This window comes from Garra rufa, chromosome 11, assembly GCF_049309525.1.
Source record: "Garra rufa chromosome 11, GarRuf1.0, whole genome shotgun sequence".
In the NCBI taxonomy this organism is placed as follows: Eukaryota; Metazoa; Chordata; class Actinopteri; order Cypriniformes; family Cyprinidae; genus Garra; species Garra rufa.
Window position 1 is genome coordinate 13,787,701 of NC_133371.1, and position 26,983 is coordinate 13,814,683.

General features: G+C 44.8%; 1 protein-coding gene across 1 annotated transcript in view; it reads left to right on the forward strand.

The window, feature by feature from the left end:
• The first annotated feature begins 508 nt into the window (after nt 1–508).
• The window catches only part of shank2a (SH3 and multiple ankyrin repeat domains 2a), a 73,097-nt gene continuing 46,622 nt past the window's right edge, over nt 509–26,983 (forward strand). The window contains exons 1-5 of the mRNA XM_073849940.1: nt 509–721; nt 12,901–13,104; nt 13,309–13,380; nt 15,111–15,219; nt 15,942–16,093. Of these exons, the coding sequence (XP_073706041.1) occupies nt 524–721; nt 12,901–13,104; nt 13,309–13,380; nt 15,111–15,219; nt 15,942–16,093 (735 nt within the window). The 5' untranslated portion in view covers nt 509–523. The remainder of the gene's footprint in view (nt 722–12,900; nt 13,105–13,308; nt 13,381–15,110; nt 15,220–15,941; nt 16,094–26,983) is intronic.

Here is a 26,983-nt window from a genome sequence, read left to right on the forward strand (position 1 = left end):
CTATATTCTGCAACCTTTAGCAGAAACTACACGGGTTGCCAGATCTGTGTGACAAAACCAGGCATTTGGCCAAATAAAACAAGCCCAATGACCAGTTAAGTCCAAATACCAAAACTCAAAATCTATGTATATAAAAGACTGTGGTTACTATTATACGGTGTTTTTTTGTGTGTGTAATGAAGTTTATAGTGAATAACAGTGAATATTATACATAATTGTAGCTTAAAAATTGCTGTATAGTAGTATTCATCAGCAATCAGTTTTCATATATGAAATCATCTTAACTTAAGACAGCTGGTGAATAAAAATCTTTGATAGGAGTGATGATCCTTGCTGAACTATTTAAAAATTAACTATTTACAGTTTACAGTCTAAAATAAGAAGATATTCCTAATACATTAATTGATAGAAATTATTCTGTAGATGTCATTTGTTTTTAATTTACTAGCAGCAAGAATTAGTACTCAAATCTCAAAGACTTTTTCTATGTTGTGGTTTTCAGCTGAATTGTAGTGTACTGAATATGCCACGGAGCCCGACATCCAGCGAGGATGAGATGGCCCAGAGTTTTTCGGACTATTCTCAGGAATCCAGCTCAGAAAGTTCCAAAGAGGAGGCCATCTATGAGACGATAAAAACAGAAAGACCCGTAAGCCGCATGACGGATGTCCAGAGCAACTCACTGTCCATTAGAGTAATTATCCCGGACCTGCAGCAAACAGTAAGTGTGTGGTTAATGTACATGCTTGATTCATAACTAAAGCCTCTTAGAGTTAATGAGTACAATGTGAGGGTCGGTTGATTAACAAGTTTGAATGTCATAAGAAACCAAATTTCAGTGTTCTATAAAACTTGAAACTTTAAAACAGCATTTATTTACTGATGGTATGTTAACCTATTTTGAGAAAACGTACTCCCTCTGCCATTGCTTTCCAACACACAGTTCACAGTTAAATTCAAACAGATTCTAAAGTTTGAACATTCTGTGACTTGATTAGTCATGTTTTGTCCAATGATTCGTTGGTGCACGCCTTACCCTGACGTGATTCTAAAACGCTACCTTCTGATCTGTTGTCAGCAAAGCTAGCTGGCCTTGATATATTCGCCACAAAAAGCGGCCTTATCCCCTGGAGTCCCCTTACGAAAAAAAAAAGTTTATTCAAGTGTGCTATTAGTATACTTCTTTTAAACTTCAAAATATGAAGGTATACTTTCAGTATACTTTTTATGTCTAGAAAAAATCTAAGTATATTTGAGCTATACTTGTGCTCTGTTTTCATTGTTATATGCTAAGGACTCTATTGCACATCATATTTATGTACAGAATTTCCAAAACACAAGTGAAGAAGAAACCAAAATTACAGATACTCCCCCATGTAATTTAACACAATCATCAGACATAAAATAGCATCAAAACTATAGATATGTAAAACTGTGTAACGTTATGGAATAAAATGTCGACCCATGAAGAGGTAATAATGACTGTCAAGCTTTGGGGTATTAATCAACTCCATCTATGTTTTTATTATCATGAACAGTCTTTTTGTTCAAAATGTTGTTATACCTACGAATATACTTGCAGTATAAAACTAATTAACTAGTAGTTTACTAGGACTATACTTTAAAGTGAACTAAAAATGCATAAAAAGGTATTTAATTAGTAAACTATCAGTATACCTATCAGTTCACTTTTAGTATACTTGCAGTACAAACTGAAAACATAGATGTAAACTAGTTGTGCACTCAAAGTCACCACCAATTTTTTTCCACATTTTTATGAACACACTGCAATTATTTCCAGCTTTCCTTCATCTCTGAGTTCTCCTCACAACAGCTATATTAATAGACACAGATTATTTTTGTTAACATGTTGTTTCCTCCCTACTTTGTTCGCTTAGAAAAAGGTTTTCCGGGTTAAAAATGAGGTTAGCGTATGCACTGGTTCAAAGGTGAGCACGCTGTGTAAAAGGGTTGGAGTTTTTGGATGAACTGTGTTGAACACCATGTTGCTGATGTAATAAATGAGGTGATGGATGGAATAAAGTGTGTTAACTGAATAAACGTTATGTTTATTAGACTTCTGTAATGACATCTCTCTGAAAAGTTTAGCATGGTAATAAATATGACAAAGTTAATGTATTTGGAATAGATCTGCTACACTAAAAAAGATCAAACTGAAAAGAAAGTCCTAACAGTGACAGAAAATATGTCTCCAGATGAGAAACGCAAAGTCCTTCTGAAGCTCTGTTTGGTCACATGTCAGCAGACAGGCTACAGAGGCTTATTAACAGTTCAGGAAATAAGGACAAAGAATGCTTAACTATTTTACAACAAATAGTAGATGACTGTGACATATGCCAGAAGAACAAAAGGACAAAGCCAAAGCCTGCTGTGGGGTTGCCCATAGCTTCGGAATATAACAAAATAGTGGCGGTGGATCTGCACGAGTTACAACCAAGTGTGTGGTACCACTTTACACGTTTCAGCATCGGAAACATTCTTAAAACAAAGAAGTCATCTGAAATTGTCAAATCCTTCATGCACACTTGGATTAGTGTTTATGGAGCCCCCCAGAAGCTGTACAGTGATAATGGAGGGGAATTCAACAACCAAGAAAATCAGAAACATGGCTGAAAACTTTAACACCAAGACAAGAACAACAGCTAGATACAGTCCCTGGAGCAACGGACCACTAGAGAGACATAACCAAACACTCACCGAGATCATCCTGAAGGTCAAACGAGAAAACGGATGTGGCTGGCACACTGCCCTTGACTGGGCCCTCATGGCTAAGAACTGCTGAATGCTCATGGCTACAGTCCATACCAATTAGTGTTTGGAAAGAATCCTAACCTTCCTTCTGTATTAGTTGATAAATTATCTGCTCTAGAAGGTACCACTTTGAGTGTTAAATTAGGAGAACACAATTCTGCTTTACATGCATCTAGAAAAGCATTCACAGAAGCAGAGTCTGTAACAAGGTATATTACAAAAGGGCAGACTGTCCTGAGTGGAAGGGACCTGGGGTAGTTATTGGTCAAGATGGAGCTGTTTTATTTGTAAGACATGGGGGGACAGTGACCAAGAAAACATCAGCGACATGGAGTTAAATACAGGAGAAGAGGTTTATTCTAGAATGACACAAACTGAAACAGATCATGATGTGTGTGGTGATCATGTCTCTTTTGCTGGTGTAAAATTAAAAACAGGACAGACTTTAACATTTACAAACAGAACACTGATGGTCTACTGAGAGCCAAGGTTTTAGGCAGAGCAGGCAAAGCCTCTGGAAATATAAAAAACTGGTTTAATCTGCAACATATTGAACATGATGGCAGTGATGGGCAAAAAGAGTCAGTGGATATGTCATGTGTTGATAATCTATATGTTGAATCAACTGATAGAGACACTGATGTGTTCATAACAAAATACATTTCACTGTATGCTGCTAAAAAGGATGAAATGGTGAACTGGTAAAAAAACAAACAATGTTTTTGAGGAAGTTGATGATGCAGGTCAAAAGTGAGTCTGTAGTCTCAAAGAAACTCCGAATGGTATTGTGCCCAAAGCGCGACTCGTAGCCAGAGGTTTTAAAGAGCTTGATATTCATGAGCTGCAGAAAGATTCCCCAACCTGTGCTTTTGACTCTCTTAGGCAATTATTAGCTAATCTGTCAAAATAAGTGGCAAGTCCATTCTATAGACATCAAATCTGCTTTTTTGCAGGGTATGCAGCTGTCCAGAGAAATCGTCTCTAGGTTACGTATGTAACCCTAGTTCCCTGAGAAGGGAACGAGACACCGCGTCCCCTAGGGGTCGCTATTGGGGAACGCTGCAGCGTGACTCGTGTCTGAAGAATGCATAGAAAAACTCCATGAAATGGCCGGCGACAGCGTATGACGTCACTGCGGCGTGCACGTCGCTGCTGGTGCGTCACTACCGGGCGACACAGTATAAAGAGTCGCCGAAGTAAACATACACCCGCTTCACTGTCTGAAGCTTCTCGTCCGAGGCATGGTAAGAAGCGTAGGGGACGCGGTGTCTCGTTCCCTTCTCAGGGAACTAGGGTTACATACGTAACCTAGAGACGTTCCCTTCCGAGGGAACTCTCACCGCGTCCCCTAGGGGTCGCTATTGGGGAACGGTATACCAACGTCTCCATGCTGAGGGGAGTACATAGTAGCCAGCACTAAGTGTAAATTCTGTGAGGAATTATCCCTATAGGACGAGGTGACAGCTGTCAGAACGTACCCTCCCCGGCCAAAGCCTGAACTGTTACTCACTTACCTGAATGGGTCAAAGGACCCAGAGCACAGCTCAGGTTGGAATCGGAGATTCCTTCGGAGGAACGGCTAAGTTAATACTTAGACTTAACTAGAACAGGAACTGCCAGTACTACTGAGTCTAGTTCCCTCAGTGAACTGACTCAGAAATAGCGACTAACAGGCCTGTCCCAAGACAGAGACCGTTCTAGCAGGGGTTATCCTCAGATAACGCACCCTGGATAACAGATGGTCAGGAGATATCTGAGGTGATATCGAGTGAAGTTGGGCCCAGGGAGACCGGGGTTTTAAACCAACTCAAAAAATGGGAACGAGTACCGCGTAACCCATACCGTATAGGATTTTAGAAAAGAACCCAAAAACTTGGTGGGAACTTACCACTTATGTGGATTTTAGGAAGTGCCCAGGGTTTAGCGTGGGACACTTACCTTAGTAAAATGGGATTTGGAGACTGTGTTTTCCCCCATTTTGGGGGTTTCATATTAAAGCTCCATATTTGTCATAGGATGACAAGAATTAAAATAGGGGAGGAACCCTCCCTGATTAGAGAGGGGAGCAATGCTACACCCCAATCAGGACAGACAGTCCGCAAACTGTTAGTCGACTGATGAAATCATGGAGCTACTGACCATCATATAGTGGACGCAGACAGCGGACAGACCCCTAACCCCGACTTGCAGGGAGGAACATCCGTCCTTAAAAAGGGCAATGCTCTGAAGGGACCCTTTAGTGTAAAGGGGAGCATACTAGACCCAGTCCACATGGATGCTGTGGCGGGAGGGGCAAACGACAGACACAGTGGGTGTGGCGTCAGGCCTCGGAGAGGCTTTTATTAAACAGAAAATAAGGGAAAGTGAGTCCATAAAGTAAAATAGTGTCCAAAATAAAAGGGGAATCTGGTGTCCTCGGGTGCTGGGGCAGCGTGACGGGAAGGTAGTGTTCAGAGGGGAAGGGTCCAGGAGAGGGGCGGAGTCCGGCCGGCCGCACGCGCTCCCTTCGCTGTACCGGGGTGCTAGGGGCGGCGGCATCTCTAGCGGCTTCGTCCCTCTTGAGCTGTCCGGAGCTTCCAGCGGGGAATACGGCCCGGCATCCTGGCCCGCGGCCGTCTCGGGTGCGAACCTCAACCGGACGGCGGGTCCGGCGACTCTTCCTCCTGGCGGTGCGGGATTCCCTCTTCACCCCTTCCTGGACCCGCGAGGACACCAGCGTGCATGCACGGGGGAAAGAGACCGGTCTCCCGAGGAGAGGCGCGCTCGGGATTTAAACAGCGGCGGTGATGAGGCTTCATTTACATCAGGTGTCCCCATCACACGCCGCCAGCCCGAGCCGATTACACGCCCCTCCTCTCCCCTACACACCCACTCCCGTCGGGAGCCTGGAGAAGGGCGGCGAATACGGGACGGGGTGGTGATGAAAATTAGGGGGGCGGGCAGACGCCTCGCCACATTCCCCCCCCCAAGCGACATCCCCGTCCTAAGGTCGCCGCCCACGCAGGAGTGCTACCTTCCTCATCCAGGCTCCAGCGGTCGGAGTGGGCGGGGATTCCTCTCCAAGGCAACGCTCCCTCTCGCCGCGTACCGGAACAGGGACAGAAAAACCGGTATTAGTCGACAGCCTCAACCAACCGCAGGATAAGTGACTAACTGAAACATCACTTACCCTTCTTGCGGCTGGGAGGCCGTCTCCGTAGTTCTCCGTCCCCGTCCGGGTCTTCACGAGCTTTGGCGAGCGAGAGGGGATGACGTCATCAGGTGTTGCCCACTGCGCTGTCTAAGCCCCGCCTTGCCCGCATTCTCCACCACTGTGGCGGGAGGGGCAAACGACAGACACAGTGGGTGTGGCGTCAGGCCTCGGAGAGGCTTTTATTAAACAGAAAATAAGGGAAAGTGAGTCCATAAAGTAAAATAGTGTCCAAAATAAAAGGGGAATCTGGTGTCCTCGGGTGCTGGGGCAGCGTGACGGGAAGGTAGTGTTCAGAGGGGAAGGGTCCAGGAGAGGGGCGGAGTCCGGCCGGCCGCACGCGCTCCCTTCGCTGTACCGGGGTGCTAGGGGCGGCGGCATCTCTAGCGGCTTCGTCCCTCTTGAGCTGTCCGGAGCTTCCAGCGGGGAATACGGCCCGGCATCCTGGCCCGCGGCCGTCTCGGGTGCGAACCTCAACCGGACGGCGGGTCCGGCGACTCTTCCTCCTGGCGGTGCGGGATTCCCTCTTCACCCCTTCCTGGACCCGCGAGGACACCAGCGTGCATGCACGGGGGAAAGAGACCGGTCTCCCGAGGAGAGGCGCGCTCGGGATTTAAACAGCGGCGGTGATGAGGCTTCATTTACATCAGGTGTCCCCATCACACGCCGCCAGCCCGAGCCGATTACACGCCCCTCCTCTCCCCTACACACCCACTCCCGTCGGGAGCCTGGAGAAGGGCGGCGAATACGGGACGGGGTGGTGATGAAAATTAGGGGGGCGGGCAGACGCCTCGCCACAATGCCTACTAGGAGAAGGTGGTGCTCAGAAATTACCCTTCCTTGTAAGGGGAGCATACTCATCCCACTAGGAGCCGTGCTCTAAACGGGACCCTTGCGAAGGGGAGCGAACGTGCTCAAATCAGGACCTTGAGAAAGATAGGTTATTTCTTCCTTAGCCAAGGGAGAAAAATTCACCATGCGGCAGTGGCGCTGCTTTGAGGGAACCCTAAAAGGTGAGCTGCCAACAGCCTGAGGAGGCTTCAATCGTAGGAGCCTTCGCTTCTAGCATGTTAAGGGTAGGTTTCAAAACCCTGAGAAGCAGGGAGAAATGCCAACACCCGCCAGAAGGTGGTGCTCTAGTAGGACCCTTTCCGCAGAAAGGGGAGCAGCCAAGGTCATTTCAAGGTCCTGAAAAAGGGGGGAACTCCTAGTTAGTCATAAAGCCTGAAGGGGAGGTGACACTCGACCCGGAAGTCAGGCGCAAGCAGGCTCCTAACCCTGATTAACAGAGAGGAAAACCCGCCTGCCAGGAGGCAGCGCTCGGATTTCACCCTTCATCAGAAGGGGAGCTTACTCCTCCTGCCAGGAGCAGCGCTCGAGAGGAACCCTTTTCTCAAAAGGGGAGCAATCATACCTGACTCAGGAAACCTGATGACAGATTCTACCCAAATAAAGGGGAATTTGTCCACACGACAGTGGTGCTACTGACGAACCTTGAATTAAGGTGAGCTGCTGTCATTGAAGAGCTCTGAGAGGACCCTTTCCGCGGAAAGGGGAGCTACTAAAGTTACTTCAAGTTCCTGAGAAGGGAGCTCCTGGATAGTCATGGTGACAGACTCCTAACCCTGAAGGCCAGGGAGGAACGCCCGTCCCGACGAGGAGCGCTCATTGGGGACCCTCGGAAAGGGGAGAGCCCAGCTCGTACGTGAGGCCTGAAGAGTGAGAATCAGCCTGGACAAGAAGGACAGGCCCCTAACCCAGATGAACCGGGAGGAGAACCTGGCTCTGTCAACGAGAAACAGTACTCTAAATAAACCCCTTCTGCAGAAAGGGGAGTACTACCTCGGTTGAATCGACCCTGCCCTCGGGCTAACAGGGGGATCGACAGACCCCAGTCTAGGTGGACTTATGTTCCTGTCTCAACGGGACATAAATCCCCCGGAGCAGGAACTTATGAGGATAGACTCCTAACCCTGAAGGCCAGGGAGGAACGCCCATCCCGTCGAGGGGGCGCTCGTTAGGGACCCTTCCCTTGGGAAGGGGAGAGCCCAGCTCGAGTGTGAGCCTGAAGAGTGAGAATCAGCCTGGACAAGAGGGACAGGCTCCTAACCCAGATGAACCGGGGAGAAAGCCTGGCTTGTCAGCGAGAAGCGGTACTCTGAATAAACCCTTTCCGCGGAAAGGGGAGTACTACTTTAGTCACTGGAGAACTGAGAAATTGCTCCTTGGAGACAAAACTCAGGAGGTGCTGGAAAGAACCTTCGGCTGATAAGATCACTTCACAGGATCTAAAGTCCACAGAGAGAGTCTGGAAGAGGGATTCTCAGAAAAAGGCCTGCAAAAGACAAATGTTAAACATGCCAAGGGCAATCCTAAGAAATAAACTTAGGGAGCTTACCTTGAAGAGGACATAAGTCCTATGTCTAACATATGCTGGGAGGGTGGTTTACCGCACGACCTGTGGCGTGGATAGGACGAACACTGCCGTAACCATAACCCGTAGGATCAGAGGGGGAGCATCCGCCGTGAACTCGTCGTGTTTTTCTCTGAAAAGCAAAAACACAACACACAGGCCTGAGACAGTATTAAGTTCTTTTTCTTTATTAAAAGAAAAATATGGATCGTACTCACCCATGAGTGACCTGCATTTAACTCAAACTTAAACAAAACCTGTTTAAGGAGTTAAAATCCAGACCATTGGTAATGGAGGTTCTTATGGGACATAAGAACCGCTGCGTGCAGGGAGCTCATGTTGTAGGGCTCGGACCTGGGCCTTCATGGAGTGAAGGACTCAAAGGCAGTGATCTACCTAGCCCAAATCACATAAATCCAGAAAGGCCAATGAGCCTGGGAAAAACTAACAGATCAGTGAAAGACCTCCGGTTAGTCCTCCTGAAAACAGCCCAATCCAGCAGAGTGGGCTGTCTATTTAAACTCTAGCAGGGGAGACAGCACCATCTAGGCAAGAGCTTAAAAGAACTACTTTTCTGTTTCCAAACAAAAAGTAATCAGTAAGCCCACACACAGATATCCGCAGATATCTGTATGTGTAGGAAGGACTACCAGAGGTAAAACTGACTGAAAGCCTCCAGCCCTAAAGTAGGAAGAGTTAACATACAGCTAGCCTCAGACAGCTGTAGTTAATAAGACTGTTCTGCCATGATCTGCATAATCATGGTCGAACTAGTCTAGGAAAATCTCTCCCCTTTATATGTACACATATAAGCATACATAACATACATATGTATATACATATACATGCACACACATATTTTATGGCAGTAAATTAACTCCACAATCGCGACGCGCAGCACATATTCGGCTCCCGCAGGGAGCTAAACAAACTCCGCCCAGACGCCAAATTCCCTCGGGAATAAAACGAGCAAGGAGCCGCTGGCGACGCCGCGAATGTGTCTGTTAATGCCGCGAGAGGCAAACACACTCATGCAAAATGAGGAACAGAGAAACTCACCTCCCTCTTTTGCGTACTGCGTTTTCGCGATAAGCCCATTAGTCCCTCGGGAGCTGGACGAGCTGTAATTTATCACACCCACGTAGCAGAGAGTCGTAGCAAGTGGGTATGAGAGCATGCCTCTCGTTACAAACAAGCAATGAATGCACCGATCGCATTCTACTCTCTCAAGAGGTAATCTTGCTTGTGTTCTCCCCTCACAGCTCGGGCAGTGTGAAAGTGCGGGTATCAGATTACCACACACGTCACAAGCAGGCCTCCGGTGAGAGAATATGCACTCCTAGACAAAGAGAAAGCTGAAGACAGCGAAGAGGGTGTATGTTTACTTCGGCGACTCTTTATACTGTGTCGCCCGGTAGTGACGCACCAGCAGCGACGTGCGCGCCGCAGTGACGTCATACGCTGTCGCCGGCCATTTCATGGAGTTTTTCTATGCATTCTTCAGACACGAGTCATGCTGCAGCGTTCCCCAATAGCGACCCCTAGGGGATGCGGTGAGAGTTCCCTCGGAAGGGAACTATGTCCAGCCCCATCCTGAAGCAGGAAAGGAAAATGTTTTATGGAAACATTGTATTGATGCATCATTGTATTGGTTCAACAAAGTGAAAGAAATCATGCTGAGTACAGTTGGTACAATGTATAAAGTAGATCCAGCAGTATTCTACTGGTTGGATGAACAGTGTAAGGTTACTGGAGTACTCACATGTCATGTTGATGATTTTCTTGAGATACCTATACTAAAGTCTGCATTACATGTTGGACGTGAGGAACATGAATATTTCTCTCTTAACGAGACTGAAAAAGAGCAGCTTAGGTCAAAAATAGGACAAATACTGCAAAATATATTGCAAAACAAACCAGACCAGACATTTTGTTTGATGTAAGCAGTTTAGCATCAAATATAAAGTATGCTACAGTTCAGTCTAAAATCTTAAATCTAAAAAGGTGACTCTCAGGTTTCAACATTTGGGAAATAGTGCATTTGTTGTTTTCGTGATGCTTCCATTGGAAATCTTCCCAGTGGTGGCACTCAGGGGGGGACACTGATTGGTCTCATGGGAGAAGGGGGGAAGTTTTCTCCCCTCTGTTGGCAATCTAAGAACATTAGACGTGTGGTGAGGATTACTCTTGCAGGGGAAACTCTGGCCCTGTCAGATGGATTAGATAATGCCATTTTTCTGACTACTCACTTTTCTGAACTTACTACTGGAAATGCTGAGCTGAATACACCTCTGTTGATCTGTGTGACAGACAACCACTCTCTGTTTGATGCCCTTAAGTCAACAAAACAGGTCTCTGAGAAACGTCTTTGACTGGAAATAAGCAGCATAAAGGATCAAGAAGGTACTCCGGTCGGACACAAAAACTCAACTTGCTGACTTGTCTTACAAAAAAGGAGTGTCGGCCCGAATATAATTAAACATACTCAGTGAAGGACTATGGTGCTATTGAAAGCATTTATTTAAGGACTGGACACACTTATTAATAAAAATTTAAAAAAAAGAGGAAAAAATAAGTACATTTGAAAAGACTCTATACTTTCATTCAGATATACTGGCAGAGCTGGGTATATTATTCACAAATTGTAATCTGTTACTAATTACATGACAAAAATTGTAGTTAGTAACGTAATCCACTACATTACACATTTTAGCTAATATAATCTGACAACTTTTAGATAACTTTTGACTTGTTTATTACATTGATTTAAATAGATCTTATATCATATTCAAAGATACAAAGATTAAGAAAATGTATTCCATTCATGGTTATTAGCATTAGTTATTAATGGAATGGCTCGTTATGCTTGTTGTCAGAAAAGACCAAAAAAGCTGATAAACCTGATAGTGGACACAAATTTGGATTGCATGAATAGTACAGTATGGACTGTCAAAGAGAACTGAGATAAAAATCATTTTATTTGACCTTTTAAATTCACTCCCTCGAAGAAACATCATCAATGCAGGAGTGTTACATAGTGCCATGAACATTTCCCCCATTGTAAAATTTAATTGGTCAAGAGTAATAAACCATTCATTAACCATTAATTATTACATTTTCAAAAATACTAATAACTGTTGACTGCATTAGCCTATTGTACTAATTGTACTGGTCTCAAAATATTTCTTGGGTCATGCCGACAACATAGATACCAATTATGCCACAGTTGGCCATACTTCCTGTCCGCCATATTGATTTATATTGAAAACCTACTTTTTCGAGCTTGTCCTAGACCGTTTATCTAATTTTCAACGAAATCGAGTCAGATCATCTTCAGACTGTGCTGACAAAAAGTGATGGATTTCATGTTGATAAATGAAACCATTTTCAAACAGCATCTCTACAAATTTTAGGTTTGATGCCAAAACGACTCTGAGGCTTTATCTCTGCAAAGCTTTGACATAATGACACCAAACTTTGTGTGTGCCTTTGTCACCTCACACTAAACACACCACATCGATTTGATAACAGCGCCACCTGTTGGTCAAACATAAAAAGCCATTAAATCATATCAGTAGGCAATCTGCAATATTTTTCTGTCATTTTGACTAAAATCATCTTAAAATGGCTTCCTTGGTCTGCTGTTCCTGCCATCCTTAGCTCCTCATTTTCCCTTTGGAGTGCTTGGCCCCTGAAATTGCTGCTTGCAGCTATATTTTGACTTGTTTTTAATGAGAACAAGAAAATAATTTTTACTTGTCAAGAAAATCCTTCTTGATTTAAGATTTTTTTAGATATTTTGGCTGGAAAAGTAACTAATTACGTTAGTTACCTTTCTGGAAAGTAATGCGTTATGTTACTTTTGCGTTATTTTTTTAAATCTGCATGGGCAGGGCTTGCTTGTTTGTTTTTAATATAAAAAGTTATATTTTTGGCAAACGTAAAAGCCTTTTCACACCAAAAGCTTAGAGAAAAGTAAAATCACGTCTGTACAGTAGACCGGAGAAGAAAAAAATGTCAACTCTTCAGCAATAAAAAATAGGAAAACAAATGTTAGATTATCTTGAGTAATTTTTGCTTATTAGTATGGATGAATTGGATCATCGAAGGTCGGCAGCAAAGACATCGGTTAATAAAATGGGATTAAATACATAAAGGATATTTGTATTATTTAATATATTTAATTATTGCAGTTTTTTTTTTTTTTTTTTTTTTTTGCATGTTCACATGTTACTAAAGTAACATCTTACTCACAATTTCTCTCAACATGGGGACAGGAGAGCTTTTAATCAATAAATGGGGGGGGGGGGGGGGAGTAACTGGCATTACTTATTTGAAAAAGTAACTCAGATATTTGCTTGTCAATTAAAAAGTAATGTGTTATTTTACTAAGTTAAAAGTAATATTATTACATAACTTGCGTTACTTGTAATGCGTTACCCTCAACACTGGTGATGAGTTACTAACCACTAAAATTCCCCTACATGACTCTTTTAACTGATGTCCGTTTATGCTTTCTTAACAGAAGTGTATGAAGTTAAACCCCAATGCCACGGTGTGGGTGGCTAAACAACGTCTCCTGTGTACACTGAGTCAGAATTTGAAGGATGTGCTGAACTACGGCCTTTTCCAGCCAGCCAGCGATGGCAGCAGCGGTGAATTATTAGATGAAGAGCATCTCATCGGAGAATATCCACAGCTAGCCTGCGAAGGCGTTCCGTCACTGGAGGTACAGGGCTTCTATTTGTCAGAGTATAACGAAAACCGTAGCAGAGTAATAAAGTGCATTAGCAGAACTTTGATCAGTATGTTTCAAGCATTTTCAAGTAGCATAGATCAGGACATAATGTGGCAATGTGTGTTTTGTAATTGTAAAGTTTAAAAATATTAGTTACCCTTCAATTGCTACAATATATGTTCCTGTATTCTACAGTTTCGCTACAAAACCAGATTGTACAATCAGCCCAGTGTGGATGAAAAGCTGATTGCCAGGCTTAACACAAAGGTGAGAGCATTTGTCCTTTCTTGCTTGTTTTGTGTTAAAATATTAGACATCATTTTGAACGATTCATCATTGATGAATAACTCAAATGACTGAAGATTTTTGGGGCAGAGAGAAAGATGGCAAGTCTAGTATTCTAGTACTGTCTGTTTGCATGAAATTGAACATCTGTGAGGATTATTTCAACATTTATGCACATGTTATGTTTGGGCTCATATTGATCATAATCAACTGATTAAAGTAATAAGTAATGATATGCAGTTTACATAAAAAAGCTAAAACATGTATTCAAGTAACACACAGAAATGTATCTAATTGTAATCAGTTGTGTTTTGCTGCATGACAGCACGATCTGCCAGCAGCTGCTGATGTGTCTTAGAAAGCATTATATCTCTTACGGAAAAGAAGTTTATTCAAGTGTGATATTAGTATACTTCTTTTAAACTGAAAATAGGAAAGTATACTTTCAGTCTACTTTTTATGTACTTCTCAGAAATGTGTGTTATACTTATCAGAAATTTACATAAAAATTACATTTTAGTATACTTAATTTATACTTAGAAAAAGTCTCAATATATTTGAGCTGGACTTGTGCTCTGAGAATCCGTGTTTTCATTGTTATTGCCACAGTGCATGTAGGAATGCGCCATATGAAGTAGAAGTAAATGCAAGTCTTTAATCAATCCTCAGGCAGGGTAATATACAGACAGGGATGACAGGAACATACTCTAGGTAACCTTGTAGCGGGACATCGAACTGAGAACTTATAAAGGGGTGCTAAATACAAAGACAGGTGATGGGAATGACATTAATTGACAGGAAAACCCAAATATGGGCATACAGACTAAACCAAAACAGACAGAATGACGGGGGTGTTACAATTATACAGTAGGTGCGCTATTACACATCTTCTGTTCAGAATTTCCAAATGAAGAAGAAACTGAAACAACCTGCTTCCACATGTAATCTAACACAATTGTCAGACATAAAACAGCATCAAAACCATAAATATGTAAAAATATTTTGATTATCATGAATAGTCTTTTTTAAGCTTTTTGTTCAAACGTACCCACATTCAAGTGTTTATAAAAAAGAATGCATGAAGCTAGAATAACATGTTTTTGTTTACAAGCAGATACCCTGTTCTTTCTTTTGATGTTTTGTAAGTTCAGATGTTCATATAACAAAATATATACAAATTCATATCTAAACAGGGACATAGTAGTATACTTAAAGTATGATGTAAAGTTCATTTACAGAAAACTTACAAGTATACTTGCAGTATAAAACTAGTAAACTACTAGTTTACTGAGACTATACAAAGTGTACTAAAAATGCATAAAAACATTTAATTTGTAAACTATCAGTATACCTATATGTTCACTTTTAGTATACATGCAGTACAAACTAGAAACATAGATGTAAACTAGTTGTGTACTCAAAGTTTACTACTGTTATACTTAAAGTATACTTAATAGTATACTTTTATATACTAGAAAGTGGGCCATTGAAATACCCTTAAAAGTATACTATTAGTACACTGACATTTGTATACTTACTACATAAAGTGTACTTAAAAAATATACTTGAACTTTACTTAAGTATACTTAATAAAATAAACTTGAAATATACTTCTTTTTGGTAAGGGATATCTAATGGATTTAAGTCTAATGGCTTCTGGCAGATGGATTTTGACATCTATCTTTACTTTCTTTATTATTTTCTCTCTCCAGGCCAACCTGAGAAGGTTCATAGATTACATCCAACATCATCAGCTAGAGAAACTCTCCAAAATGCTTGACCGAGGGCTGGATCCCAATTACCATGACATGGAAACTGGGGGTACCAGTTTTTTGGCCTGTCAATCTGTGCTTATGATAATTTGATGCTTATGATGCATATGTGTTTTCAGTGCCTATTTTATCCACTTTTATTTATTTTTCTGCTTTTCAGAAAACACATTGAATAGTAAACACACACACATTTATTTAGCTTTATCTTTAACATTTATGTTTATCTTAATGCAGAACAGTATAGAAATAGGATTTAGAGTGTGAGTATCTTTGTTTAGGATTATGGATTGGTTAACTTCTTGTAGAAGAGATGAGTCTTCAGCTGTTGCTTGAGTTGAGATAGTTTTAGCTGATGGTGGGGGTCAGCTGCTTATTCCAAAAGAGAAGAACAGGGAGAGTGCTGAAAACTTACTTCAGGACCAGACATGTGCAATGGTTTTCAATCTTTAGTCTTCCTCAGTGATATTTTCCCTGTAATCTGCAAATGAAGAATTTGCATACAAGAAAATGTCCAACAATTTATGAATAGACCTAAAAATCATATTGTTTGATTTCAATTTAAAATTGCCATCTTTAGCTGTGACATGCCAGGTCTGGTCTCATTTGTTTTAAATCTATGGTAGAGAAAATGATTTTCAGTGAATAATGGGTTAAATTGCCATCTGTTCCTCACAATAAGCTATAGTATGGAAATAGAAACATTTGATAAAATGTAGTTTCACAGAGGAATACGAATAGCAGATCTTATGTAGCTCTGTGTGTATTTTATAGAGACGCCACTCACCTTTGCGGCCCAGTTGGAGAATATGGTGGAGTTTATTAAAGCTTTGAGGAACGGAGGAGCTCATCTTGACTTCAGGGCTAAAGATGGCATGACTGCCCTACACAAAGCCGCTTGCTCTAAAAACCAAGCTTCGCTCAAGGTACACAACTGAATTGTATTTACATTGAAATCAGAGATAAATTCATTTTAAATTAGCACGCTAATTTTCCATTTTTTATTAGATATTAATGTTAAAATGTTTATTTTATCTACTTCGCTGGCATTTTCCTAAAATAAGGTACTCAGTAGTATCGGAAAGTTTTGCGAACAAATTCTTTCAGCAAACTATCAGTGAAAAGCAGGTACTTCCTTCAGAAAACTTACAAATTATACCAGCTATATTTTATTACATACTGCATTTTTTGCAACCCTGTTACCAAAACTTGGACATGTCTACTCCAGACTCTGTTTTGCAGATGGTAGCACTAGATCCTGGTTTTGTGGCTGTTTAGGGAACAGAGACGGTACATCAGAATACTGAGCATAGACGGGAGAACAGCTCTGCCAGGGACACAGGCTCACCATGAGGGAAGCTGTACCGTTGAATAACATGCATGTGGGTCTCCCAAAGGGGAAATTACAACACATGGGCACCTAGCCTAGCACAGGGGCTGACCTTGAGCATTCACATGAGTGCTAGACTTGGCGTCTGGCTAGGGGTGTCATGATGGATCAATTCTGCGATTTTCTGCATGCATCGCGATTCTCTCTTGAATCGATTATGAACTTAATTTTTAACAGCAGATGGCACTGTGTGCTTTAGAAACAGTCATACTCTGCTTGCTTCCAGTTGCATACACACACACCACTTGAACCTAAAATAATCAATTATAAAGTTCGAAAAGGTTGAAGCGAATTACAAGATGTTTACATTAATCTGGTGTCATAAAAGAATAAAATCCAAGGCGCAAGTACATTTAACCACTTAAATTACTTTGATTGTGTAGTCAAAAACTACACAGTAAATTCTGCGGTTTTAAAATTACTCTTTAAGAGTTAAATTTAACACTGGACCCGAGTGTATTTGGTCCCACTCAGAATTGGTGATAAAATGACACTTTTCATAGTGTTAAATTTTCAGAGTAAAATTAACTCTGTTTGGAGTAAAACATTAACACTGCTCAACACTGAATAGTGTTACTACATTTTAACACTAAAGGAAATTAACTCTGAATGGTGTCACCACAATTTAACACTAAAGGAAATTAACTCTGAATGGTGTCACCACAATTTAACACTAAGGGAAAATTAACACCAATTAGTGTTAAATTTTTCACTTTTGCAGAGTTTATCTACATTTATTTCATTTATTTTTTACACATAGAATACATGGAATAGAACAGAACAAAAAACAACATCTGTGTACCATTTAAAAAATTTATTAAAACACTTAAACGCTTAAACTTATAAAAGGCTTAAACACAAATACATGCACAGAAAACATATCTGCATAAAATGGCACTATATGCAGTGCAATTCTGTTGTACCATATATCATTTTAAGATCAAATAGTTTAAAATAACACAACAGCTTGTTAACATTCACTACCTTTAAAACTCTGGATGCAGTCAGACTGTAAATGCATGGTAATGGTCATCAAAACAGAGTGTTTCCATCATAATTCCAAATAACAGTACATTTTACATTTTGCTACTTCTGTACAGACGATAAAATCAGGGCGATACTTTCGTATTCAAATGATTTCTAAAACTTGAAAAAGTATACCAGACACAGAACTACACCCTGAATCTACACCTAAAGCACCTAGTTATGCAGCCTTGCTATAACCTCAGCAACACGAGGACTCTTTCACTTTGCTAACATCTATGTTGTACACAGTGGTCTGAATGAAAGTGTATGTTGTGTAGCATTCTGTTATAAGAAAAAAACAAAAAACAAAACAAAAACAAAGTGTGCCCTAAACAACTCAAAGGCACAAAGAGCAGAGGTTGACTTGCATAGAATGGCATGCTGATCAGGAACAAAGTACTGGTGAACTGAATTCTTCTGAGGTCCCACGACCAGGAGGCCAAGCAATAGCTGTGAATTCTCAAAGACGCTCCTTAATGTTTGTTCCTCTCTGAGAAAACCAAGCAAATTGAAAAGAACTATCACCAATTTGTTAAATATAAAACAGAAAAATATAAAGGTGCCATAGAATGGAAAACGGAATTTACCTTGGCATAGTTAAATAACAGTTCAGTACATGGACATGACATACCATGAGTCTCAAACACCATCGTTTCCTCCTTCTTATATTAATCTAGTATTTGCAAAAGACCACCGAAAAATAGTTCAATTCCAACATATACCCGACTGTTACTTTCCCGAGATCGTTAATAGTTACGCCTCCAACATTTGCATCGCCCAATCATCGGTAACGTCAGCACATCAGTTAAACAAGGCAAGCCACTGAAGGGACACGGTTAGCTTAATGCTAGCGCTAGCCTGTTACATTGCTATACATAGGATTTCACTTACCACATAAACAGAGAGATGACTGCGCTGATGATGGTGAATGATGGAGAAATAACTGCGCTGATGATGGCAAATGATTTACAGAGCTGGAGAATCACTGATGAGCTGCTCAACTTGTGTGGTAAGAAGCACTCCCTCTGCATTGTTACTTTACACAGAGCACATGCGATCACAGTAATCACACTAAAATATCTGCGATTCAAAATGGCAGATTCAACAAACCGCATATTAACAGCGGCTAGAGCTCCTAATTAAATATATATTTTTATCCATGTGGGAGCTATTGAGCTCTGTGAAATAGCCAATCAGAGGGGAGCTCATTAATATTCATGAAGCTTCCAAATAACAGAGCATTTCATTCTAGGGGCAAATTCTAGGGTTGTAAATGGACCTGTAAAACTATTTCTGGAGATTTGTTGCCCTTTCCTATGCCATATACCTTCTATGTAGATATCAGAGAACAATTTAAAATATTCTCCCAATGCATTCTATGGCACCTTTAAAACAAACAAACAAACCTTCTTGTAGACAACAAGGTGTTTTCTGCTTGAGAATAGGGCTGCACGATTAATCGCACAATGTTGTGAGGCGTGTTTAGTCAATGAAGCCGGTACTTTGATTAGTAGTAAATCTCCATCACGTGCGTTCAGCTGCGTTCAGCTGGAGCATTCAGAGGCGTAAATCACTGACAAGCTACGCCAAATTTGGCGTAGCTTGTCAGTGATTTACGTCTCTGTGTATTAATTGCCTCTCCAGCTGAACGCACGTGATGGAGATTTACTGTACTACTAATCAAAGTACCGGCTTCATTGACTAAACGCGCCTCACAACATTGTGCGATTAATCGTGCAGCCCTACTAGAGAAGACACTTTTCCTGGTCTTTTTCAGCCTTGGGCACAAAGTGGGATCAGATGCAACCGAAGTATTATAGAAGAAAGGCCATTGTCCCAACCTGTTTAAACACATGTTTTGTTAGCAAAATTTAATCAATAATGCAAACTGGAAGTGAAATTAAAGAATAGGGATGCACCAATACGTATCGGCCGATAATGCTTGCGCGTTTTGTCAGTAAAGCCGGTTCTGTAATCAGCGGTAAATGCCATCAGGTGCGTGATTTCACGTTGAGCCGTATATACTACACACAGCCGTTGTCAGTGAACCGCTGATTACAGAACCGGCTTTACTGACAAAACGCGCAAGTGATCGGCCGATACGGATCGGTGCATCCCTATTAAAGAACAATTAAGAACATTAGAAAAAAAAATGGGGCCTAAATCTTTCACCCTTAAAGGATTAGTTCATTTCCAGAACAAAAATGTACAGGTCATTTACTCACCCCCTTGTCCTACAAGATAGTCATGTCTTTTTTTCTTCAGTCATAAAGACATTATGTTTTTTGAGGAAAACATTTTAGGATTTCTGTCCATGTAGTTGACTTCTATGGTGCCCAAGAGTTTGAACTTCCAAAATGCAGTTTCAATGCAGCTTCAAAGGTCTTTAAATGATCCCAGCCGAGGAAGAAGGGTCTTATTTTGCAAAACTATCAGTATATAAAAAATTGTGACAATTTATATACTTTTTAACCTTAAATGGTCGTCTTGTCGAGCTCTGTGTGAACTCTGTGTATTCTGGTTCAAGACAGTTAGGGCATGTCCAAAAACTCCTATCTCATTTTCTTCTCCAACTTCAAAATTGTCCTACATCGCTGCAGAAGTACCGACCCAGAGTTTACAAAGTGAACATGCAAAGAAGATCAAATGCCCTTTACAAAAAAAGGTAAAACAGCGATGTTGGGCAATTTTGAAGTTGGAGAAGAAAATGAGATGAGAGTTTTTTGACAAACCCTAACTGTCATATGAGCCGGAGTACACAGAGTTCTCACAGAGCTTTGAGGTTAAAAAGTATATCAATTGTCAATTTTTTTTAGAAAATAACTTCAGTAGATAAGACCCTTCTTCCTTATCAGGGATCGTTTAGAGCTCTTAGAAGCTGCATTAAAAATGCATTTTGGAAGTTCAAACTCGCGGGCACCATAGAAGTCCACTATATAGTGAGAAATCCTGAAATGTTTTCCTCAAAAAACTTTACATTTCTTTATGACTGAAGAAAAGAAGACATGAACATCTTGGATGACAAGGGGGTCAGTAAATTATCTAAATTTTTGTTCTGGAAGTGAACTTCTCCTTTAAGTTTCTTAGATAATTTGGTCAATAATATTTCTAGATAATATTTAAAGTACAAAATTAATTAATCTTACCGAAATTAAAACCCTCTTCTAAATCACCAGCAGGAGATTCAGCTGCGAGCAGTAGTTCTTCTATAATGACTGTATCCTGTGAGTCAGTGGATGAAGACAAATAGATACATTTTTATGGGGAATTATTATTAATTAGTAGTGTTAAATAAATTTCTAGTAAGTAATGTAATAAATACAAACCTTCACCATGTTCTATGGTAAGAACTCCAACTGAGGGATCTCTGAATACATCCTCATCCACCTCATAGCTGGGACGCTAAACTTTAAAAATCCTTAAAAAAAAAAAAATTATGAGAAAGGATATATGCCTTACAAGGTTTTACATAGCAATGATTAACTTAATATAAAATTACTAAACATCCATCAAGTAACATAAATTTGAAAAAAAAAAAAAAAAAATCATTAAAATTCCTAAAATAATACAATGAAAGTATAGTTGGTTGTCTGTATGTTTTTACCAGCAGACAAAAATTCCTCTAGGCTCAGCGCGGCTATCTTGACAAATTTTTGGGCATCCCCAAGTTTCACCTTAACCAGCATGATCTTTAAAATAAGTGACAGAATATTACACAGATTACAGTGTAAAAAGGTTTCATGCCCAACATATAAATAAGTACAGGCATTAAGTACAACATTCTGTTGAAATAGTTTGCATAGTCACCTCAGTATTTGTGATTAGATCTTATAATAGGTCATAAATGGCAGTAAATACATACAGTGTGTTACACTTTTCATTTAGTGCTGCCATTCAGTTTCTGATCCAAGTTGCCTAAAATAGAGAATTTAAAACAGCGACATTAATAACAAGTTAATTGTGCAATGTGTGTGCTATGAAATGTCAATTATACTGCTAGGCTCAGTTTCATTTTCATTACATTGTGACGAAAAACAACTCTCCAACAACTCGCATGACCTTGCCACGAAGTAAATTATTTAGAAAACGACACAAATTGCATTAAAATACAACCTATGCAGTATTATTAGCACATTTATTCACAAAAAGTATTAAAAGTGTGTTTTAGTACGTTACTTAAAAGAGCTTACCTGTCGGTTGGAACTGAAAGAAAATGGCGACCAGAAAACTCCTGTTCCCCTTCAGTCGAATCACTTCGACGTTACATGGGAATTCGCTTAGAATCCAATCATATCTGAGCCTTATACAAAAGGCCAATGAAAATTGGCGAGTGGCATTTGCATGATGCGCCACGCCCCGTACATACGGGTATAAATAGCGACGTCATGCGCCAGTCAGACAGCTTCTTCGCTTCAGATCCGTCTGATGTTGAGCCTGCTATTTCTCCCTGCGAGACTTCTACAGCAAAACAAAAAAGAGTTCTTCCTAAAAAGAGTTCCTGCTCTCTCCCCTGACGTGCTGCCGAGACTAAAAGAGCTTTCTGTTTGGCAGCCGTCAGCGATCTCCTGCGGGCTGCCGTTTTCACGGCCATTACAGCCGCACTGCATTCCAGCGAGAAAGTCCCGTTGAGTGCACAGCCGCCCCGCGGCTTTTTCCCTGGGCAGACCGGGAGCTAAAAGAGCAATTTCTCACGGCTGAAAAAGACGTTCTTTTCAGAATGGCTTTTCGGCCGTGCGCTTCAGGATGCGGTAGTTTCCTCCCTCCTGCGGACGGACATGATCACTGCCTCACGTGTTTGGGGAGTGAGCACGCTGAGGCAGCGTTCATGGATGGTGAATGCATTCATTGCGAATGCATGACCATGAGCACGCTGAAGTCCCGCCGCTCGTTCGCGAGGCGGCTCCCCCCGTCTTCCTCTCGCGGTCCGTCGTTAAGCCGTCAATGCTTTTCGGCCACCGCGGCGAGACGCGGGGGGGACTTAACAGTCACCGTGCAGAACGCACCGCCGGCCCAGAAAGCCCTGCGGTCTTCTGTCACACAGTGTGGTCCCGTCGAGTTCCCGGAGCAGTATGCTTCCCCGCCCAGCGGGCTGAGCGTCTCCTTCGGTGCTCCTGCGGAGGATGAGATGTCGACCGCAGCATCAGAGGGAGAGTCGGTCGGCCAGGCGGACGCTTCGGCGGCGCGGCCCCCTCCAGAGGTGGCCGCTCCGTCTGAGGTGGACGTCGAGCTATCGACTATGCTCCTCCGGGCCGCCAGGGGGATCGGTTTGGAGGTGCCCCAGGCGCCCCCGGCCGATCCTTCTAGGCTGGATGATTGGTTCCTGGGGAGGGCCCCCGCGGCTCCACCTCGCCCCCCCTCGGTCCCATTCTTCCCGGAGGTGCACGAGGAGCTGACGAGATCCTGGCGGGCCCCCTTCTCATCACGGCCCCGCCCCAGCTCCTCTCCCCTCACCACCCTCGATGGCGGGGCGGCCAGGGGGTATGCAGCGATTCCCCGGGTCGAGCGCGCTGTGGCGGTGCACTTGTGCCCACGCGGCGCTGCCACCTGGAGGGATCGTCCGCATCTCCCGTCCAGGGCGTGCGAGCGCTCGTCCGCCCTTGCGGGCCGCGTTTACCACGCCGCTGGACAGGCCGCCACCGCCCTGCATGCTATGGCGATCCTCCAAGTATATCAGGCCCAGGCCCTGAAACAGCTGCACGAAGGTGGTCCCGACCAGGGGGTTATGGAAGAACTCCGCGCCGCCACCGACTTCGCCCTACGGGCGACGAAGGTCACGGCGCGTTCCCTTGGTCAGGTGATGTCCACAGCCGTGGTCCAGGAGCGACACCTATGGCTCACTCTGGCCCAGATGGCAGACGTCTCCCAGAGTGGCCTATTCGGCGACACTGTCGAGGACTTTGCCCAGCAGTTCTCGGCAGTCCAGAAGCAGAGGGAGGCCATCCAACACATCCTGCCCCGCCGCGAGTCCAAACCCATCCCGCCGCCGGTGGCTCAGCCTCCCCCCGCTCGTCGCCGAGGGCGCCCCCCCGCGGCCCCCACCAAACCTGCTCCGTCGCCTGCCGAACCCAAGAAGGAGACGGCCCGACGTCGAGCCGGCCGCGGGGGCGCGGCGCCGCCCGCCTCTCAGGGACCTGCAAAGAACACCCGCAAAAGAGCCGCGAAACGTCCCTGACGCGGGCAACCCGGAGGTGGAGAAGTTTGTTCTTCAGGGGACGAGAACATCTACGTCCCCGCTCCCGCTGGAGGGCCGGGGGTTGTTGTGCACTTTAACGCTGCCGCCGGCCCACGGGTCGGCGGTACCCACAACTTCAACAAAAGAGCAATTTCCTTCACCTCCGGGGCCTCGGCCCCGTGTTCCCGTTCCGGGCGGCACCAGGATGCCCTCTCGGAGCCGGATACGGAGCTGTCTGTCGCCAGCGCGGGAACCTGGGAAGAAGGTAGGCCCTGCTCAGAGCAGCTTGTCTCCCCTTCCTGTTCCCCCCTTAGGCTGCCCCACCACGGTCACGTCGGTCAACGCTCCCTTGACACCCCTGTCGAGGCGCTTGGGGGCCTGGCTTCAGCTCCCCAGCCCCTCGCGGTGGTTGATACGGACGGTACGTCTCGGCTATGCGATTCAGTTCGCCAAAGCTCCGCCCAGGTACAGAGGTGTCCTTCACACTCGTGTCCACTCAGACACCCACGCCGCTGTCCTGCGTGCAGAGGTCGCAGTCCTACTGGCGAAGGGTGCGATCGAGCTTGTCCCTCCAGCCGAGATGAGGTTAGGGTTTTACAGTCCCTACTTCATCGTGCCCAAAAAGAGTGGTGGGTTAAGACCCATCCTGGATCTCAGAGTCCTGAATCGGTCCCTTCTCAGGCTGCCGTTCAAGATGCTTACGACGAAGCGCATGCTCTCATGCATTCGTCCCCAGGATTGGTTTGCAGCCATCGACCTGAAGGACGCGTACTTCCATGTCTCGATTCTTCCTCGCCACAGGCCCTTTCTTCGGTTTGCGTTCGAGGGTCGAGCATTCCAGTACAAAGTTCTCCCATTCGGCCTGTCCCTCTCTCCTCGCGTTTTCACCAAGGTTGCGGAAGCGGCCCTGGCCCCTCTTTGGCTGTCAGGTTTCCGCATCCTCAACTATCTCGACGACTGGCTTCTGATAGCCCACTCTCGAGAGGTGCTATGCGACCAGAGGGACCTGGTGCTCCAGCACCTCAGCCGCCTGGGCCTTCAGGTCAACCAAGAAAAGAGCAAACTCTCCCCAGTGCAGAGGATCTCTTTTCTCGGTGTGGAGCTGGACTCGGTCTCCATGACAGCCCGTCTCACCAACGAGCGCGCTCAGTCGGTGCTGAGATGTCTAGATTTATTCAGGCACAAGACAGCGGTTCCTCTAAAAACTTTTCAGAGGCTCCTGGGGCATATGGCAGCTGCGGCCGCGGTCACGCCGCTGGGCTTGCTTCATATGAGACCGCTTCAGCACTGGCTACACGACCGAGTCCCGAGACGGGCATGGCACCGTGGCACACTCCGGATTGGCGTTTCCCCGCAGTGTCGCCGCCTATTCAGCCCGTGGTCAGACCCTGCCTTTCTCCAGGCCGGAGTACCCCTGGGGCAGGTGTCCAGGCACATCGTGGTTTACACGGATGCCTCCACCACGGGTTGGGGTGCTGTGTGCAACGGGCAAGCAGCTTCGGGCTCCTGGACAGGACCTCGACTGCAGTGGCACATCAATTGCCTCGAGTTGCTGGCTGTGCTTCTGGCCCTTCGTCGCTTCCGACCGACGTTGCGTCAGAAGCACGTACTTGTGCGTACCGACAGCACTGCGACTGTGGCTTATATCAACCGCCAGGGTCACAGTCACAACTCGCCCGCCGTCTGCTCCTCTGGAGTCAAACGTGGCTGAAATCGCTACGAGCCATTCACATTCCGGGGGAACTCAACCGTGCAGCCGATCAGCTCTCACGGCAGTCCACCCTCCCTGGAGAATGGCGACTCCACCCCGAGACAGTCCAGCTGATTTGGAGGCATTTCGGGGAGGCCCAGATAGATCTGTTTGCCTCCCCCGAATCCTCCCACTGCCAGCAGTTCTTCTCCCTCAACGAGGTATCCCTCGGCAGGGACGCTCTGGCCCACAGCTGGCCTCCGGGGCCCAAGTACGTCTTTCCCCCAGTGAGCCTCCTTGCACAGACCCTGTGCAAGATCAGGGAGGACGAGGAGCAGGTTCTCCTGGTCGCCCCATACTGGCCTGCCAGGACCTGGTTCCCAGAACTCATTTCCCTCGCGGCAGCCCCTCCCTGGAAAATCCCCTTGAGGAAGGACCTTCTTTCTCAGGGGATGGGCACTATCTGGCACCCACGTCCCGATCTATGGAACTTGCACGTCTGGCTCCTGGACGGGACGCTTCAGACCTCGCCGGCCTTCCACAGGCCGTGGTAGAAACCATCACTCAGTCCCGAGCCCCCTCTACAAGGCAGGCGTACGCACTGAGGTGGGGTCTATTCGTCGACTGGTGTTCCTCACGAGAACAGGACCCTCAGAGATGCACGATTGCAGTAGTGCTTTCCTTCCTGCAAGAGAAGTTGGAGCGCAGGCTGTCCCCTTCGACTCTCAAAGTGTATGTTGCCGCTATTGCCGCACATCACGATGCAGTGGATGGATCATCCCTAGGTAAGCACCCTCTGGTCGTGAGATTCCTCAGAGGCGCTAGGAGGATCAATCCTCCCAGACCGCGCCTCGTACCCTCTTGGGACCTCTCCATCGCCCTCCAGGGCCTGCGGGGACCTCCCTTCGAGCCCCTCGCCTCAGTTGAGCTTAAGTTTCTGTCATTAAAGACAGCGCTCCTGACTGCGTTGGCCTCCATCAAGAGGGTGGGGGATCTGCAAGCTTTCTCTGTCGACGAAGCGTGCCTGGAGTTCGGGCCCGGCGATTCTCACGTCATCCTGAGACCCCGGCCCGGCTATGTGCCCAAGGTTCCCACCACGCCTTTCCGCGATCAGGTGGTGAGCCTGCAAGCTCTGCCCTTGGAGGAGGCAGACCCAGCTATTGCGTCCCTGTGCCCAGTCCGTGCTCTGCGCACTTACGTAGACCGCACTCGGCACTTCAGACGCACTGAGCAGCTCTTTGTCTGCTTCGGAGGTCAGCAGAAAGGGAATGCTGTCTCCAAACAGAGGTTGGCGCATTGGGTGGTAGAAGCCATCTCCCTGTCTTACTTATATCAGGGAGAGCCTTGCCCCTTAGGCTTGCATGCCCACTCCACACGGAGTGTTGCATCTTCCTACGCGTTGGCACATGGCGCCTCATTAGCGGACATCTGCAGAGCTGCCGGCTGGGCGACACCGAATACCTTTGCCAGGTTTTACAACCTTCGCTTAGAGGCCGTCTCCTCCCGAGTTCTGACAGGTGACCGGGAGGACGGCTAGT